The 19871-nt window shown below is 40.4% G+C and overlaps 1 protein-coding gene across 1 annotated transcript; it reads right to left on the reverse strand.

Annotated features, from left to right (window-relative positions):
- Nucleotides 1-366: 366 nt before the first annotated feature.
- nt5dc3 (5'-nucleotidase domain containing 3) lies at nt 367-18118 on the reverse strand. Its single transcript, XM_033634953.2, has 14 exons — nt 17710-18118; nt 15230-15414; nt 12819-12893; nt 12652-12707; nt 10078-10168; nt 9848-9985; nt 8899-8959; nt 8604-8706; nt 5051-5152; nt 4798-4879; nt 4621-4707; nt 1987-2127; nt 1825-1889; nt 367-1725 (listed from the first exon to the last, which is right to left on the reverse strand). The coding sequence occupies exons 1-14, from the start codon at nt 17993-17995 to the stop codon at nt 1461-1463; spliced, it is 1737 nt and encodes a 578-aa protein (XP_033490844.2). The 5' UTR covers nt 17996-18118; the 3' UTR covers nt 367-1460.
- Between the last annotated feature and the right edge of the window lie 1753 nt (nt 18119-19871).

Raw genomic sequence — 19871 nt, forward strand, 5'->3', positions numbered from 1 at the left:
CAGTGTTTGGTTTGTCTTTTCCAACATGGCAGACTCAGTGGATGAGGACCCCTCCCTATGCAGACATAAACAGCTCGTCCTAAGGTCACAAAAACATAATAAACCTTATTTTTTAGGTAATTTTACACTAAAAAAATATACTTATATCAAATTCCATTTCTGCTATTATATCCCCCTAAATCATGGACCTTTTATTTTCAACCTGTCTAATATTTCTTTTGTTGTTTAGACAGCAGATAAAAAAGGTAAACAGCACTTTGTGTAATGGACTTCACATTCAACAGACACTTAACTGCTAATTAAATCTAATGACATAATTATCCAACCATATCAAGATTTGTTAAATTAACGACAGAAACACTTGGCTACGATCATTAATCCATTTCCATTTTAATAAATAGTGAAAAAAAAATATACAACATCATATTTAAACTGCAGAAACACAAACAAACCATGAGGATGAGGTCTTGGATGTGGCCACTGATATTTATAAATTCCCTTTTTTTCCCAGATTATACATCAGATACATTAACTCTCCAGCATTCATCCCAGCATGTGAGAAAACATTTCACGCATTTTCTGCAGAAGTGTCAAACACATGAAACTCGACACTGCCTTAACAGATCAAATAACAACATGCCTGCTAAATATAGAAACGAGGCTCTGTTTTTTTTCCTGACAAATGTTAACATTTCTCATGTGCTGAAATTAAACATACAGTACAGGCTGTGTTGTGCGGAGCTGGTTTTAGTAATTAGCTGTCAGAACATACATGTGCAGCGTGTTACCACAATGAGAAGTCCAAAAATGAAATAAACTAAAATGCAAAATTTGAAAAGCTTGACTGCAATAGATTACATGATTAGGCTATTACAAAAATATATACATTGCAGTAATGTGAAGAAGAGATTAAGGCAACACAGCAGTTTGTAATGTAAATTAATGGACAGTCTCTTACAGTTTTACAGATGCAGAGGATAAAAAAGCAAATGTACAGGCAGGGTGTAAAATTCAAGTTACAGACATGATGTGCGACTGCCCCCTGTTGTTTAGACTGTGTAAATACATCATCTTTGCATAATTTCTTACTACCCTACTCTCTCATACACACACAGACACACGCACACAAATGCAAACCTAAAACAATCAGTGCATTCAATGTTTTAAATTCTGTGTGATACAAATGTAAAATACAAGGTGTCCAGGTTTTAAGTGAAAACATTTCTGTCGTGTCATTTTGATGACTGAACTCCTTGAGAGCCTGTTCTTCACTATCTTAAAGCTTAATAAACACAAACAGTTTACACGACTGTTACCAATTATAGCTTAAAATGTGTCATGCATCTTCTAAAATGCCATGTCTCAAAACCTAAATTAAAAAAAATGAAATAATTAAGTCAGCAACTGAGATCATTCAATCTTAGTCTGTATTTTTGAACCCTGTTGAATCCTCTTTCTCTCTAATCGGACTCTGCTTTGGTCCTGCTGAGCTGCGAGGAGACGCTGATATCTGCAGGGCTGTGTTCAGGGCAGAAGGGGGACTCGTGCTGCAGGGGAGTACGGCGAGGGAAAAAGGTATGCTTGAGGTCGTAGTTGAGCAGGCAGCTGATGGAGGCCATGTAGATATCAGCAAAGCGCGAGAGTCGGCGTGAAAAGTAGGTGGGGTTGTGGTACGTCCGGAAGAGACTCCCGAACTGAGAGTTGAAGATGTCCTTCGTCTGTGACCTGCCATCAAAACACATTCAAACCGTCAACATGTGCTTCCATCAGTCCCACATGATCTCAGTAAATAATCAAAGTTGCCAAAGTAATTATCTCCGTTACCTCATGGCTTCTCTTTCTCTGATCCACTCCTCGACGACAGCCTGTGATGCCGGATCTCTGTGTACCTGTTTGGGAGCAATGCAAAGAAGTTAAGTTCACGCATTTCAGGATAGAGGCAAAAAAGAAAAGACAGACACAAATGTTTTGATAAAGTCTCCTGACCTGCATCTGCTCGATGAGTCCAGTCAGTGCCTGTACCCAGGCCATCATGTGCACGTACTGCTCTGTGTTCATGATCTTGATCTCCTTCCTCAGCTCAGGGATGATGGCGCCTGTCCTCCAGCCATGTTTTAGTGTCAAATCCTGCAAAACAAAGGACCAGAATTGTCAATAATTTAGGAATTTACCTGTTGGTGTCAGTGCCTGACTGATGCTTTAACATGCAGGAATTAAAAAGCGGTATGAAATGTTCAGAGCATAAATATAGCAGCAAATCACTATTTGCTATATAGAGATGTAGTGGAGTAATGGCATCCTCAGCAGAGAATGAAGTCATGCTCCCTCTGTGTGTTGAAATCTCAGCTTTTTTTAAAAAATTGTTGTGGTAGACGGCCCGTCCACATGTTAGTGCATGTGAGTCCCTCTCTGTGTATCTCACTGGCTAGCTAATAGCCACAGCTCTGTACCGCGCTCATATAGAGGCCACTGCTGATATCTGAACGTCGTTGTCGCGGAAGCATTAGCATTCACCCTCCAATTCCCCCTGGTTAACACCATGAACTTTGTCATTGCTGTTGCTGTTGTTAGCACTGTTTGAGCTGTTAGCACCATTAACTGCTAGCCCAGGCTTAGCCACCTCTATGTTGAGAGCCTCTTCCTAAAAATACAGCGAGTGAGCGAACTCTAACGGATGGAGTGCCAAGGGTTTACTACGAGTGACACCAACGTTCAGGGATACTGTCGAGCCCTCTGTGAGCCTATTCAACAGTTTACTGTTGTTTTGAAAATAAGTTGGAGATGCGGAAAGCTTGGTAAAAATAAAGCAAGGGCAAGCGGTTTTTCAAACAAGAGACACGCCGCTTAGCCTGTTCGCTGACACACAGAGCAGGTGAGGACATCTTTATAGGAAACAACTTAAACGATTTGATGTCTGCGCATTGGCATCACCAGAATCAACGACATCACTATGCTCTAAATATATAGAATAGAGCTTCTTCAAGCAATGATAAATAAAAGTAAGTGCTTTAAAGCAGTGGTTCCCAACTGGTCCAGCTACAGGGTCCGGATATCTCCTTAGTCATTAGTTCAAGGTCCACACAGTTTCATATATTAAGTGTCTCTGTCTCTGTCAAGTAGCTGTCCATTAATCCCTCACTCTACAGCAGAAAACGGCACTTCAAAATAAAAGCTATGCACCAGAAATTCACTGTACTTCAAAATAATGTGTGTTTTTTATGAAGATGACACGTTAGCAAGTCACTTGTGGTCCATTCGGAATGGACCCATGACCCACTTTTGGACTGCGACCCACCAGTTGGAAACCACTGCTTTAAAGAATACACTGGAGTTGTAAGCTTGAGGTATATATATATGCAGCATAGCCTGAATTTGAGTCTATTGCTGCCAGAGTGTCATCCTCACTTTTTCAGTTAGCCTACCTGTTAAGACAGTTTTGACATAAACCTCTTCTGCACCAGCCGTGTAGCAAACACAGTAATGCCACACAAGATCTGTATGACTGTACAGTCACAGCAGGCCTAGTATTGCATACTCAGATGTATTTGACAATGCTTGCACTCCAGTACACAATCAATGTAGTTGTACTAATATGTTGAAAATGAAATTGGTTGCGCTTAAAGCTCAAGTAAAGACTGACCCATTACAAGGCAAGTGTGCACAGCACCAATTAAAACGGCAATGTAAGTAAGATGTGCGACTGAAAAAACATGTTGAAATGGATCCAGGGAAGTGAGAACATTGTTCTGGAGTCTTCTGCATATTTGGATTTCTTAATAAAACTGCATAAAGCAGAAATAAAATATTGCTCCCTCCCTCCCTTCCTCTCTCCCCTCTCCTGCAACTCCTCAGTAACTCAGAGATGCATCTGCTCTGTGTCCATTTGCAATAACAATCTCATCCTACAGCCAGAGATGCTGGCTGTAAGCTGTGGTTGGTGTAAACCACAAACACTGTGTTCCATCTTTCTAAATAAGCAGGATGACATGTTTGACAGCTGGCTGCCTGCCTGCCACCAGCGAGGCATTATGCCAAAAATATAAACTCTGTATTTCATTATCACCATTTACAGCTGATCAGACACATTCATTCATCCAAGTCGTTATAATAACTCATAGTGATGCAATAAAAATAGAAAAAAAGATGCTAGTTTGTTTGTTTAAGCGCAGATGAGGGGCAGCTTTTGGCAGGTTGCTAGGTTACAGGTATAAAAAGGTAAATAAGGTGCAGTGATACTCACTACTGTAGATGTGGTAGGTGTGATATATCAGGAGACACTGACACTCATTAAAATGCCTGTCTACCAAACCCACAGCAGAGCTACACAAACTTAATGCATGAAGAATTACGTTCTCAGCCCAGACGCTTTAGCATCTTTGTTCTGTTTCAAGCATTTGCTCAGTCTCTCATTACGTGCCTCTTCTAACAGAACGTTAAGATTTAGACTGTTGCATATAAAGATGAACTCAGTCATCATCAGCCCCTTATATTCAAGATAAACTCACTTATATTAAATTGCGCATGGTCAAAGGAGGGTTCCCCTCTTTGTTCTTAAAATCTTTCATGAGACAGTGTTTTGTGGAGCGATAATGAGCCCTTTGTTGTGTGTGTGCTGCTTACTGCCAAGTCACTGTAGATGTGATCACCAAAATAGAGCACTTTGGATCCTCTCCAGCCGGTGAGTCTCAGGAACTCGTAAAGATTTCCCTACAGTGATCAAACACACACTCGTTACAAAAATGTATTTTATAAGATGAAGCCAAGAGAAATTTCAAACTACCATAAATGGCAAAGCACCTGTTTGTAGATCTTTCCTTTTTCCAACTTGTGAATCCTGTCCCACAGCAGCGCGCCTTTGTCTGTCACTCGCCTGAAAGGTCTGGGAAAAACACAGAAAGACAATATTGCTCAATATTGGCAGCTCTCAAACACACACACACCTATGTACATGTCATGTACAAATACTGTAGTGAACACGATCTGCTGGTAACCGCTTGCAGTAAGGCCCATAGCGTTATATAGTATGAGCCGCAGATACAAACGCACTTACTTTCTCCTGTCGTTGAAGAAACCAGGTTTGTCGGCCTGAACGATCACAACATCAAATAGGTCCCGCCAGTCCTTACCTACAATGTAGGTCATTCCTCGGTCCCTGAGACGGACAAAGATTTAAGACATTACCTTGTCAGCATCAGCTTAATACTCATCATGAGGGTAGAGTAACAAGCACTTGAGCTGAGGGCTCAGCCATAGATCAGCAATAACAGGTCCACCTTGTACTGTGTGAGTGTGACTTTAAATGAAACTCCCATGATGCTTGCAACCCAGCTGTTACATGTTTGTTGCCAAAAAAAGGTGGATAGTGTGCACATCCAACCCCAGCTAAGCACAAGTGCAGGACAAACTAGAATTACCGTCTTGTTGTTGCATGCCTCTGTGAACCTGTCAAGTTGCAGCTACAGTTTACATACATGTTTGTCCAGACAAATTTGAGCCATGACAGTTACTTGGTAGTGCTTTATACAGGGATTTTGGTGCTAAGAAGCTACATATTCTAAAATGTGGATGCTTCACATACATCTTCAGCTTCACAGCACAGAAGTATAATCAGCACAGTTTCAAAGTGGACACCCAAGATCAGCAATTCAGAAAATGGCCAGAAAAGTGTTTTCAGAGAGCATGATGGTGTCACAGCGGCATGGTGGTGCATTGGTTAGCATTGCTGCCTAAAAGCAATAGAGTTCCTAGTCTGGCTTCCTCCCATAGTCCAAAGGCATGAATGTTAGGTTAATTGGTGACTCTAAATTGGCCGTTGGTGTGCATGTTAGAGTGAGTGGTTGTTTGTTTCTATGTGTTAAACCTAATTTCCACTCTTGTATGTGACTGGTGTCAGTAGATCCATTAATATACAGATGATGCCTCTATGTCCAACACAAGGAAGGGCAGTTCTTTATGGATGGATAGAAAACTGGTAGAAGCTACCTGTAGCCCTGGGAGAGAGGCTATTTTTGTCCGTTTTTCGCCATCCAGTAGTATTCGCTTGGAACAATACCAGGACAAAAGCAGGACCTGCCAAGTACGTGGCATGTTTTCTGAAATATTTAATTTAAAAGACTTGTGAATGGCTGAATGAGTCATAGTGACGATCTGACTGTATATAATATATAACTATATTTTAGCAGAATAACATTACTCAGATTCACAAAGATAAACAAGTTATTATACAAACTCACTCGACGATCAACACAGGCAACTGAATTGAGGAAAATAGCCTGTTAGCCAGTTAGCAGCCTGTTGCTAAGCTAGCACACTGTCATATGGTCTCTCTGAAATCCATCGCAAATGTTCAATTTCGTTAATGTACTTGAGGCAAAATACAGAGAAGAGGAGTTTCGCATGCACATCTGTAGACTCACAAGTCAGTCTTTAGACGCTTTGCTTAACTAAAGACTGATGACTCTCTCCCTGATTTTGTGTTTAGATGGGCGGATACAATTTCAGAGTTTAAAAAAAACTCCCTACGTTGCAGAACCAATAGTAAATCTGCAGGGCGGTCCTTCAGTGGCTCGCTGAACTCTTGTGCTTGTAAACATAGTCCCACTAGAAACACGTGTATTGGTACAAAATGGCTCAGCCGCGCTCGCAGAAAACGCCGTCAAAGTTAGTGGATGTTTGTCGCGTTTGAGGCGACACATTCTCGCCAACTTAAAGAAACAAACATAATCTTTTACAAGGCCATGACTCATCCATCCAGCCGGACTGTAACGTTAGAGGGAATCTCCTTGTTGTTTACAAATACTTCTGGGTAGAAAACCAGCAGAGCTTTTAGCTATATATATATATATCACATTTTTGACATCACTGTATCACCGTTTAGACTAATCCGATGTTTGTAAAGTCTATAAACACAATGATTGAACAAACATTACTATTTCTTAGCCGTTAGCGGTGTCTGTAATAGGTAATAACTCATTAAACGGTCCGTGAAAAAAATATTTTTTCCAGCGGATATCTTAGTTACAACATGATTGAGCTAGCAAAGCAGTTTTGTGTTGCTATGTGTGGTATTTATTCGGTTTTGGGAAATCACGATGTCTAGAAAGCATCAGTGGCTGCAGCTGACAGGGACAGCTAACAGCAGCAGCAAAGCTAACATCAGGACGTTATCTGTTAAAAGCCTCCCGTTGTTGGATACGACATGAAACTACTCCAGTTAGCTCAATCATGTTGTAACTAAGACATCTGCTGGAGAAAATATTTTCTTCACGGATGAGCACACGTTTGATAAAACAGAGTTAAATCTCTCGGCATCCATTTTCAAGCTCTCTGTGTGTTTGTTTCCTTGCGGACAAGAAAAGGGGGAGCGCACATTTCCGAGAAGGCGTGTCCTTTTCAAAAAATGCAAGAGGCGTTGCTTTGTTGCCGGCCGTTTTCGCCGGTGTGTTAAACAAACTTTAGAAAGGAGTGTCCCCAGACTATCAGAAGGCGGAGATCTCTGATTGTCTGGTGGCGAGACTAGCACATCTGATATCATGGAGCTTCCGTACATATATGTAAGTGGAAACGGGGCATTAGCCCTGTGATTGTCTGGTGACCTGTCCAGGGTGTACCCTGCCTCTTGCCCAATGTTGGCTGGGATAGGCTCTAGCTCCCCTGCGACCCCTAACAAGATAAGGGGTTTCAGAAAATGAATAAATTTTGGTGTCACAGTGAAGTTGACTGTATAAAATGTCATCACTTCATTATTTTATTCTATGAGACGTTTGTGTAAAATTTTCCCCAAATTATATATGAAGTCTTGAGTTATGGCCAAAAACATGTTTTGTGAGGTCAAAGTGACCTTGACCTTTGACCACCAAAATCCTGTCTGTTCATTATTGATGCCAAGTGGATGTTGGTGCCAAATCTGAGGAAATTCCCTCAAGGTGTTCTTGAAACATTGCGTTCACGAGAATTAGACAGATGCGAGGTCACAGTGACCTTGAGCTTTGACCACCAAGTTCAAATCAGTTCATCATTGAGCCCACGTGGACATTTGTGCCAGATTTGAAGAACTTCCCTTAAAGCATTCTTGAGATAAATCGCCTTCATGATGCCTCTTGCTGAGGCATAAAAACAGCTACCAAGGAAAAGAAGAGGCTGGAGATGACAGGATCAGAGATAAATCGTAAACATGTATGAATAATAAGGATGCAGGAGGATGCTAAGGTCGAAACGTTGCATTATTAAAAACTTGGGAACTTCAGTGTGCGGACAGCCTCTCCTTTGCCTTTGTTCCATGTTTAGTGCTGTGGTGACTGAATGTGCTAAACTATTAAATTGAGGACACAGGTTTAATGTTTTGGGGGTCTGGGAAGCCTTTTGAGGTTGGATATGCATAGCTAGTCATTTTGTGCAATCGGGTCCGACTTCAAAAGAGGCTCATAGTTAGTGTCCTACAATGAATTACAAATGCTTGCTAGTGGAAAGCCCTTTGATGTGTGATTGCCTATGTATAAAAGCTGAGTCATTATACAGTGGCACCAATTAAATAGTATACCAATGCAAGACATTTTTAATTAATCACAGCAACAACCACTTGTGCTCTGTTTGCTCACACTTACACAAAGTCAAACGGGCTGTTGGTAATGAGGAACATCTTTTTTCCATGCTCTGACAGCTTCTTCAGCACAGCGTGGCTCTGCTCGCCATAGCAAATGTATTTCTCTGGAAAATGAGAAAACACAGAGCGGGTGATGCTGATATAATTTACACAGATAAAACTCTCCTTTTTATTTGTATATCACAGCCTCATTATTCCTGAATTAATTGTTTATGTCTTGACGACAACTCAGATGGAGCCGTATAATTTGTTTTATATTAGCTCACACGAAGCAATATAAATCCAAAGAGCATTACCAATGTCTGCCTCCACGGCTCGGTACATAATGCCCTTGACGTGAACATCTCTAATGGCTTCCTGTGAAGAGGAAAAAAGTAAACAGTCCTCAGCCAAGAAGTCATGACTTCAGTGACACAATGTTAGCATTCAGCTCCAGTAGCAACACTTTGCTCTGTATATAAATGGTTGACTTGGAAGCACAAAGAAAGTGCATCTCTGAATACAAATTAAATATGAAGAAAGCAGGCCCTGGAGTTTAGTTACTTTGGTGACCTACTGAATAAGTTTCCACCACACTTTCAAAAGTGTAACCGGTGCTTTTGAATCAGTGAATGAGTAAATAGACTCTCCTTTGCAAAGTTGCACATTTAAAAAAAGTTTATCACATGCAAAGATTATTTGATGGACACAAAAGTGAAAGGAAGGAGTAAGCAATAAAACGACAGGGTTAATGCTGAATAATAAATCAGGCTTGGCAGACAGAAAAAAAAGATTAAGCAGCGTGTCCTTGAAAAGATATGAGAGGTACTCGTGGAACTGAGAGTGTGTGTGAGGGCTTTTAATGACAGCGATCTGTCAAAAACGCTGCACTGTCACACAGAATAGACAGGACCAGCATGACAGCTGCCCTCAAAGGGAGAAGACAGCGCCGATTTCTCGCCCCTCTCCCTCTGAAGCAGCAGACCCACCAGAGAACAGACGCAGATGGCTGGAGGCGGGCTTGCTCGACTAAAATTAGACACTGGTTTTCAGAGCTAAATTTAAGATGGGATTGAATGGCTGGAGTATTACAGCACACTGCAAACGTAAATAGTTGTATTTCTGAGCATTTGGCAGTATGTCTTTACACACATTGTCCCCTGGGAGAGTCAAAACTTGAATCACCTTGTCAGATTACTGCAAATATTTTATGCTAAGTTCCTGAAAACACTGGTGAAAGATGGCAGAATAATAACACTAGCTCACCTTTACATCTTTGTAAAGATGCACTGGCTCATAGTCGATGTTATGCCTCATGAAGAAGTCATTGACACAGGACAGGAGGGTCATCTCAGGCAGGGAGAATATATCCATGAACTGTTTCATGGTGTGGCCATGGGAACTCTGCAGGACAGCAATTAATGTCATTAAAATTCTGTCGTTTTTCTTTCTGTAGTGGCTGTCTGGTCATAGATGAGAGAGGAAATGATCATCACCTTGCCATAGAAGTCGCTCATGTTCTCTAGAGGTACGTGACAACCTTCATACATGGCAATTACTTCCTCATCAGGAACTGGATGAAGACCCCTGATGAAGAAACACAAAATATCAAATCATTAGATAATAGAATTAATGCCATGTCATTTGTAGCATGTGCAAGCTCCTGAAAACGCTCCTAGAAAAATTATTTCTTAGCATTTTTTTCCATTTACACCAGGGGCGTCAAACATATAGCTCGGGGGCCAGAGCCGGCCCGTCTAAGGGTCCGATCTGGCCCACTGGATGACTTTGCACACCTGTTATTGAAGCACTTGTATATATAGCTCTCTGAAATAACAATGAACACTTACTGTGGTCAGATTTGTGGATATTGAACATTGTGCAAAATATTATTAACCAGCAGCTTCATTATCTGTATCAGACTGCTATCTTAAAACAATATGGCAGGGGATGACTTCACCTGCTGCTTCAGCAGCTTCCACTGCACATGTGATGAAAGTGAGGAGTAGACTGAATTGAATGTAGAATAACTGGGACCAATGGTGTGTTTCAAATCACATACTTCCGTTAGTACACTTCTATGTAGTATACTGTGTGCACTATGCACTCAGTGGCGTAGTGCGCAAATTTTGACAGGGTAGTGTTGTCTCCAACCAAACACTCGCCGGACATGACAACCGCAAATTAGCTAGTTAGCAAACTAGCATTAGCATTCGCGTTATCGTTCACGGTACCAAATCATTACAGACTGCTAAATTAACCCAATAAACATACTGCTGGCTTATACCTTATACGACAACAGTATAGCACAACAGTGCTCAGTCCAAAAAACACGTGAATTTGTACAATGCAGCGACGTTCACGGTCGCACAGTCCCTGGGTTGCTTTTTCCAGTTTGAAAAGTGGTCCCTCCCCTTGCGCTACGTAGCCAAGATGGCGACCATTGAGTGCAAGAAGTGTCCATAGTTCCATACTCAACTTTTTGACTGTTTTGAGTGCATCATCCGGGTACTCATAGTGCACTGCATTTTTCCATACTTCTCAGTGTGAACTAGGCTTGTGCCGGTTTGAAAAATTTCCAACCGGTTTGATTTAAAGCCAAATAACTAACCAAACCGATATATCGAATTATATACCTAATTTTACCACTGGGGGTCGCGTTTGAGCTATTTTTCCCAATAAAAGCCCATTATAGGTGTAATGCGCTTCCAATCCACTAGGTGGCCGTAATGCTGTATTAACCGCCAATACACACAAGGTTACACAAGAAGAAGAAGACGCAGAAGGCCACCAAGGAACTTTCCTCTGACTCTGCTCTCTCAGTGGAGACACAGCGGTTGAGAGGGCCGAGCGAAAGGACGTTCCTGTAGTAGTTCCAGCCCCCCAAATAGTACCAGGAACTTCTTCAGTGGAAACGGGTTACTAGGGCAACAAACTGAATGACTGCTGACTCCCTCAGCACTTTTCCCTGCCCCCAATGAAATTTGATCTCTCGCAGCAGCAGCAGACAGCCGAGCGAAACACTTGTAGGCTCCTCCACTTCATTTATAAACAAACATAAACCTTATTAAGTTGTCATAATGTATGTTACAATGCAAGATAAGTTGAATATAGTTCCTTGACATGCTGCCGATGTGAAAAGCTTTTTTTTTTCTCCTCCGGTTTATCCGGTTGATGTGAATTAAACCGGGTGGCGCTCTTAAACCGGATTAAACTGGAAATCGGCACAAGCCTAGTGTGAACGCACTTATGCGCTCAAAATAGTAAGTGTAAGTTTAGAAGTACGCGATTTGAAACACAGCAATACTGTTGAATTAGCACATACTTTTCATAGGATATCGCGGGCTATTCATCATCTGTTTTGTAAATGGATAAATGTTTTCAGAATGAACTTCTTAATATTAAAAAAAAAGGAAAAATCTGAAGGGGTAGTTATTTATAGGTTATTATTTAATGGTTTTAGTGGTCCAGCCAACTGGGGATCAAACTTGGCTGTATGTGGCCCCTGAACTAAAATTAGTTTGACACCCCTGATTTACACTGTGGTTATATAATGTGATATTGTGCATATATTTGTATAATCCAAGTTGTGAGTATTGTTTTAACAGGATAAAGTGGTGTTGTGTCGGTATGCTGGGTGCCCTAATCCTAATGCACTGTCTCTCAGTGCTAGATCAAATGAATGATTCATAATTGATCTGCTATTGGAAGCCTAATTTTTATACACGTAATATTCAACTTCATAGAATTTCCCATCTTTGCTGAGCAACCGTTTTGTGTGAAAGGAATTAAAACCTGTCCAAAATTTAAGCCTGTTGAGTTCAGTGATTTAAGCAAATAATAGCCCTGGGCTATTAATTTAGTTTTAAAGTACTTGATATTTTTCTTACAACATAGCTTTGAATATAAGAGCAGCTGCAGTGTGACCCAGTTTCCCCTCAGGGATCAATATGGCATATCTGATTTCTGATTCTGTTACACTCACACAGTGTTGTGTGAATTCCACATTTTTCCGTGTATTATTTATGACCCACTACCCTGATGTGAGCAGTAACATAGTGCACAGGTACCTGTATACAGTTCCCAACTGGATGTAGTGAAAAGCATCTATCTTCATCAGCATTGCCTGTTAAAATATTAGCAAACAAATTAGGCATGAAGGCTACAGTACAACTGATGCAAAAATAAAAAATAAAAACAGTCAGTTTTTGAGTTGAACAAGCAAAGCCCCTCTCACCTTCTGTACATCATAGTGAAGTCCTCTTACTGCAAAATTAGGGATGTACTCATAATTTCGCAGCCCCTCTGGATACTAATATAAAAGGAAATGTTTGAGATGTTCAGTGACAACAAAACAGGACATTACTGAATCTTAAAACAGCTGAGCAATGACAAACGCAAACTGCAAGGCTAATCCATAATCCATCTATGTAGGTGAACACACTACAGCTGTAGCCCAGTTTACACCTCAAATGTGGGGTGGTCATTCTGCCTATCATCACACAAAGCTCTCGTACACATTCAGCCATGAACACAAGTTTCTACTACTAATCTATCTATCTAAATGTCCAGGGGTTTGAATGCCTTGCTCAATGGAAGCAACAGTGTTTTCTGGAGGGATCCTAATCCTATTTTAAAGGACAAACATGAGAACGTGATTCTTTACTGTTCAGGGGCCTCACTACAGAAATGTTGTTAGTCTGAAATCCTATCTTATCTCACTTTAGGATGACATTTAGGATTATTTTTGGCATTACAGAAACTTGTTTCCTAACTGTATTTAGGGAAAGAATCCCTTCTTATCTTACAATAGGAATTAGGATAGGTTTACCAAGGGTTGCAGCGATATATAACAGATTCAAGGTATACTATGATATAAAAGTTGACGGTTATCATACCGTGTACATCTGCTTATCTATGATATTAACTATAAAACTGGATGTTATATCTCCCCTTTCTTCGAGTTATTTTCTAAGGGGAGACTTTTTACACATACTTCCATTAACAAATTAAATTCTGTAATATGGTGATACTGCAATATTTTCTGAGATCGTAATTGTACTGTGAAAATTGCATACCATCGCAACCCTAGATATACCTTCTCCCTGACCCATACAGCCTTTTTCCCTCTTGGAGTCGGGAAGAAGGTAGCGGTTACACCAGGCCAGCATTGAGAGGCTCAGGGAGAGCTTCTACCCTCATGCAACAAGGATCCTAACTGAAGAAGACCCTACCAAAAGCCCAGTTCAGACCACAGATTCACGACGAGACGAGTTAAAACAGGCAACTACTTGCAATGTGCTGTTCTGCAATGTTCTGAAAACCTGCCGGTTCACACCAATGCAACTAGATGAGATGGTGTATCATCGAAATGCAGCAACAAAACGTGAAAAACAAACAAAACGAGCATTGGATGGACTGTACTCATAATAAATACGCCACAATAATATAAATAACCAGCGCCAATTAATCAGTCATTGACAGTGTGTGTGTGTGAGGGGACATGAGCACATACAGCGAACAGCAGCAGCAGCCGATTGTCCAACACCAGCGCACAGTGACGACTGAAACAGAGGACTCAGCAGGGAGGGAGCACCTGCTGCAGCAAGCAAACATGCTGTCTGCAGTCATTTTGACTTCACTACAAGCTGATTGGCTGTAGAAACAGGTGACGTATTTTATGTTCTAAAACCAGCCGCCAGCGATTTGACCAGCTGAGTTGCAGGTGACAACATCAACCAGCTTGAATCGAGCTCAGTCCGGCTAGTTGACACCGCTGCAACTTTTCTCTGTAACGTTGTAGAACGGTTTCGTCTTGTCACGAATCTTGGGTCTGACCTGGCCTTAAGACTCCTAAGATTGCCTAAGATTTCACTGAAATTGTATTCATATGATTTTACGTGACAAATAATTATAAACTGATTGATAAACTGAGGGCGTTCCCAAGTTAGGAATCCAAGGTGAAGATGGCACAGACCCTGCCCTAAATTCAATGTGTCTGCATGACAATGACAATGAAGACGGCGGACAATGTGAACACTGAATTATAAATGGTTTAAAGGGTTTTCAAACTGTATGATGACACCTTAAATTTAAATAATTCAAATAAATAAAACAATTCACAAATTGACAAAGAACTAATGCCTCCGACGCCTTGTAGGGAATTAAATGCCCATCTTTCTTTGTCCATGATGGCAACGTAGCTAACTAGTGACAAGTGAGAGCAGCTAATATTATGTCATGTCCATCTTGAGGAGGCGACTGGTACATTCTAATTGAAGGTACATGCAGTCTTACTCTAAACATAGATAGAGTCATAACAGGACGAGCGCTTATAGAAGAATAGCACTTACAGTTACAGTGAGTATTTCTGAAGTCAAGACAGGAGGTCTGAGTCAGGATGACAAACAGCCCTGAGTTGAGGAATTGCCTCTGTAAGGAAGATAAGACGTCTTTTCTATCTTTAAACTTCAGTTTAGATGGGACAAGCAATTAGGATATTTTTCTGTAATGAGGTCCCTGTTCTGTGTTTTGTTCAATTAGTTTACCAATCATTTTCAGCCGTGATGAATGCCTCTGTCTGAGTCTGGAACAAGAATGTGTTTGGAGTGCCAGGTCTCTTAAGAGCCACACACTGTGCACACACACCCTATGGTTACTGATGAGGATGTCCCGGGCGATAGTGAAGATGAGGGTATGGAGGTGCCTGGAGTAGAATGCCAGGGTGTAGTCGTAGTCGAAGCCGTAGATCTCTGTGTCTCGCAGGCTCATCTCGTTGTTGGCAAAAATGGTGTCAGGGTTGACTGAGTTGGTGGCGATGGCTGGGATCAAATCTGAGAGGGGAGAAATACATGGGGTTATTTTGATGTTTCTTTCCTTTTGGGAATATTTTTTGTTGCTTTGACAGAAAGGCATATCTCAGAACATACAGTGTGTGTGTGTGTCTTGAAGGGGGGTGAATAGATTGTTTTTGATTTGGAGTCTGAATAGGGCCAGTACACAGCGTTATCGACTACATGCACTTCAGATTTCTGTCGACTACTGTTACTTATTGCTTGGCACCACCACTTTGAATGTAAGTAGCCTATTCATAGTGTATGCACAGGATGCGCATAGGTTATCAGATACATGCATTAAATATGTATAATCCAGAAAAGGACACATCATTATAGAGCTACTGTAAAGTACAGGCCTGCAGGGCTTTCTCTTTCTCTAACGTTTAAAGACTGAAAGACTCTTAGACATTTTGCCATTTATGAACAGTGTTGGGGAAACTACATTAAAACTGTAGTTTACCAAATTACAAGCTACTTCACAATGGAAGGTTAATTCATTTAATTAATAGCCCGTGCAATTATTTGCCTAAATCACTTAAATCAACAGACCTATATTTGGGACAGGCTTTTAATTCATTTCGGCTCAGCAAAGATGGAAATACGATCAAATTGTTTATTTAAACCAGTATGAATATTACTTGTTTAAAAATTAGGCTTTGAATAACATATCAACTATGATTCATCATCAATCAATCAGAGAGAAGGCAAGTTACAGCACTCAGGGATTACGGCACCTGGCATACTGACACAACCCTGTTAAAACTCACAACTTGGATCAATTTTTTATGAAAAACTCTTTTGATTCTTTTGATCTGAGGACCCGACAGACTAGAGGAATAGGAATAACTTGCAGGATAAGCGAGGAATGGACACATAATTTGAGGACGCCAACAACCTGGTTTTATACATCTGAAGAACTTCTATAAAAAAATGAACTGCTTGGCAACCAGATCTAAGGCCATGTCCACAAACAGAGCTCCTAACTTAACCTAAAATTTGTTAGTAAGGAGTCCTAGACTAGGAGTGATTTAGGAAAGTTCTCAGAACAACTCTGAGCAAGGAGGGGACAGAAACTTTTATCTAAGTGAGGCAGTGTGATTGACCCTATTGCTAGGTGTGATGCATTCTTTTAACAGGTGTAATTGGTTGTCACAGACACACTCTTTTGTGAGCCTGTGAGGTGTGGACACCCAGTGGAAATGAAATTTACTGCTGACTGTGAAAGTGTTGTCATTGTTTGTGTGATCACTCTGCCAATGGAAGGTTGACACCAGTGGTTCCCAACTGCTCCAGCCTCAGGGTCCAAATTTATCCATAGTGATTAGTTCAAGGTCCTCACAGTTTAATATACTCAGCGTCATGTTTGCATCTGGCCATGTCGTTGAGCTACTTTACTGTCTCTGTCTCTGTTGAGCAGCTATATGTTAGTCACTCCCTCTACAGCAGAGCACATCACTTCAAAATAAAAGCTCCATGACAAAAAATCACTGTACTTCAAAAAATACGGTGTGTTTTTACAAACTTGACATGTTTGTGAGTCACTTGTGGTCCATTCAGAACGAGCCTGCAACCCACTTTTGGACCACAAACCACCAGTTGGCAACCACTGGTTTAGACAGACACAAGTCATCACTGCTGCACTGTTGCATTTTTCCAAATATCTGTGTTGTGATCATTTTATTTCTGGCGTGAAAGTGTCAGGTGGGAAATGTGTTCCTATCCCTAATGAGATGGACCAAACATAAGGTATTATCCCTGCACGATCTAATCTGTCGCATTTCAATTACTCACTGTCATCCAGTGTTTGGAGAATATTTCTCTGACCTCTTTGTCTTTCCACCATTTTCTCCTCTGATTAAGAAACTTTTGAACCTCTTAAAAGTCCTCCTCTCTACTAACAGTTTTCACCTAAGGAGCTCTTTTAAGGGCTAAGAGGCTCTGTGAATAACTTTTATTTTTACAAAGGGAAATTCTACAAAAAGGTCACAATTCTGACAGTTTCCTTACAATTTCATCACTAGGAGCAACTCTTTGTACTAGGAAATTTGTGAATACAGCCCCAGGTGTCTGATTGAGACAGAACTGACACTGAGCAAAGTGTGGGTGTGTTTGATTTAGAGATTAGAACAGGCCAACTCTCACAAGCTCCAGTCGATCATTGCCATTTGTGCAGGAGGAGTTTATTGTTTTCAGGCTGCTAATGTGAGGTAGTAGAAATAGCTGCTGCATTAGTCAGCTGGGAACACTGGTCAGTACAGGGTTGTAATGCTGCTGTTGTATCAGTGTCTGTACCTTCAATCTGCCTCTTGGTCTCATTGTAAACACTCCACAGCCTCTCTGTCATGTCCGGACCGTCCGATGAGCTGCTACAAACAGATGCTGCGTAGTTTTTGGCTCTGGGTCGCAGTGACAGGAGTTGTCCGACTCCATTGGCCACCGCTCCGAAATTCCGTCTCCATGAACGCGATGTGAGCGGCCGGTGGTGTAAACTCTGAAAGACGTTACAGAAGATATTGGCCCTGTGCAGACAGTCCCGGTGCTTCAGCAGAGACGACAGCGGCAGAGACAAGGGCGCCATGACTCTGGTCTGTGGGGGGGCAGCCCGTCTGTAGGTCGCGGTGCACTCTCCCAGGCGAATGCATGCAGTTGTCGGACTCTTCTGTAAATACCAATACCGAAACTGTCCCTGGATGGTTGACTCTTGCGTCACTTCCGCGTTTGGCAATGTCCCAGCCAACCAGCGAATCAGAGGCTGATGCGTCTGGAGCTTCCTGCTGTCACCAGACAAAGGCGATGTGTCACCAGATACATGCATTAAATATACATATGATCCAGGAGGGGGCCCACTGTTACATGGAGATACTGTACAGCACAGGGCTGCAGGGCTTTGTCTTTCTTTAACATTAGAAGACTGGAGATTTGGAGAGACAAAATCAGACCTAATGACACTTATGGAAGCCCAAAATACATAAGTAATACATTAACTATTAGAAATGGCAAAAATAAAGATTATAATGGTAAGTTAAACTATATACTCAGGACACATGAGAGTTGTAATAGTTCATATATATATATATATATATATATATATATATATATAAGTCCATAATTTTGATTTCTAAAGTCCAAAGTTTGACTAAGAATCTCATTTTTGTCTTGATGAGGTTAAGTTGTAATGAAGTTTTATGTCATAAATAAGTAAAATTATGAGACACAGATGAGATAGTAGCAAAGATTTGATTTTTATGGCAAAAAAAAGACATTTTAATTAGAAATTTTGACTTACTGTCTCATTATTGTAACTAAATAAACTTTAGTGAGTATCTCAAAATTTTGTTTTATCAAGGTAAGTCAACAAATTATGAGATGTTATGTCATAATTTAGGCTTTTTAGGATGCATTTATGAGATGGCTCATTGTGATGTATTTTCATTTCCTGCAGAGATAATAGATAAATAAGTAAAATTCTGATAGACAGTAAAATAATAATTGTTAGTCAAAATTATGAGATGCTAAGTCATACGTCAGTTTTTTTAGGACATATGTATGAGAGGACTAGTTCCAATTGTCTTAATGTTGCATAAGTTTGACTTTGTTTCTCTTTATTGTGACTTAGAATCTCATTTTTGTCTTGATGAGGCTATTTCACAAGTTATAATGAAGTGTCATGTCATAAATAGGTAAAATTATGAGGTACTAAAAAGCCATAATAATGCGATTATATCAAAGGTTTAACTTTTTATGGCAAAAAAGAGATTTAAAGTTGAGATTTTGACTTACTGTGTCAATATTGTGACTAAGTAAACCTTTTTAGTTTTTGTATTACCTATTTTTGATCTATTTTCTGGCAGAGATAATGAATTTATGACAGACTGTAATCATGGTTTGTCAAAATTATGAGATGCTAAGTAATACTTTAGGCTTTAAGAACACATCTATGACAGGACATCACATAAGCTTGAGTATTAAAGTTTTAAGTTTGACTGAGTGTCTCATTAGTCTGACTTACAATCCCAATTTTTTCTTGATGAGGCTATTTTGTTGAGGCTATTTTGAAATATTCATGGTTAGTCAAAATTACGAGATGCTAAGTCATACTTTAGGCTTTTAGGGCACATGTGTGAGAGGACTTGTTCTAATTGTCTTAATATTGCATAAGTTTGACTTTAAATATTCAAAGTTTGACTCGGTATGTCTTTATTCTGACCCAGTATCTCACATTTGTCTTGATAAGTCAAAATTTCTGAAAAACCTTTGACTGTCTCGTAAGTTTGACACACTAAACTATGATTTCACAACTCGAAATTGGCTTTTAGATTCAAGGGATTCACTTCCTATAGGGGATATATTACACTTTGTTAGTTCATTATTTTTTTAAATTCTCTGTAAATATCTTATTGTTTTTTTTAATCTCTTTTGTTGATTTTCAGATTACTTTATCCCACTAAACTTGG

The sequence above is a fragment of the Epinephelus lanceolatus genome, chromosome 5 (assembly GCF_041903045.1).
Source record: "Epinephelus lanceolatus isolate andai-2023 chromosome 5, ASM4190304v1, whole genome shotgun sequence".
In the NCBI taxonomy this organism is placed as follows: Eukaryota; Metazoa; Chordata; class Actinopteri; order Perciformes; family Serranidae; genus Epinephelus; species Epinephelus lanceolatus.

Coding starts and splice junctions, on each gene's coding strand:
- nt5dc3 (XM_033634953.2), bottom strand. CDS start 17,995: ATGGCGCCCTTGTCTCTGCCGCTGTCGTCTCTGCTGAAGCACCGGGAC. Junction 5,153..8,603: donor AACAGCCCGTTTGACTTTGT/GTAAGTGTGAGC, acceptor TGTCCGTCTCAG/GGACCGAGGAATGACCTACA. Junction 2,128..4,620: donor ACATCTACAGTGACTTGGCA/GTAAGCAGCACA, acceptor TTTGTTTTGCAG/GATTTGACACTAAAACATGG.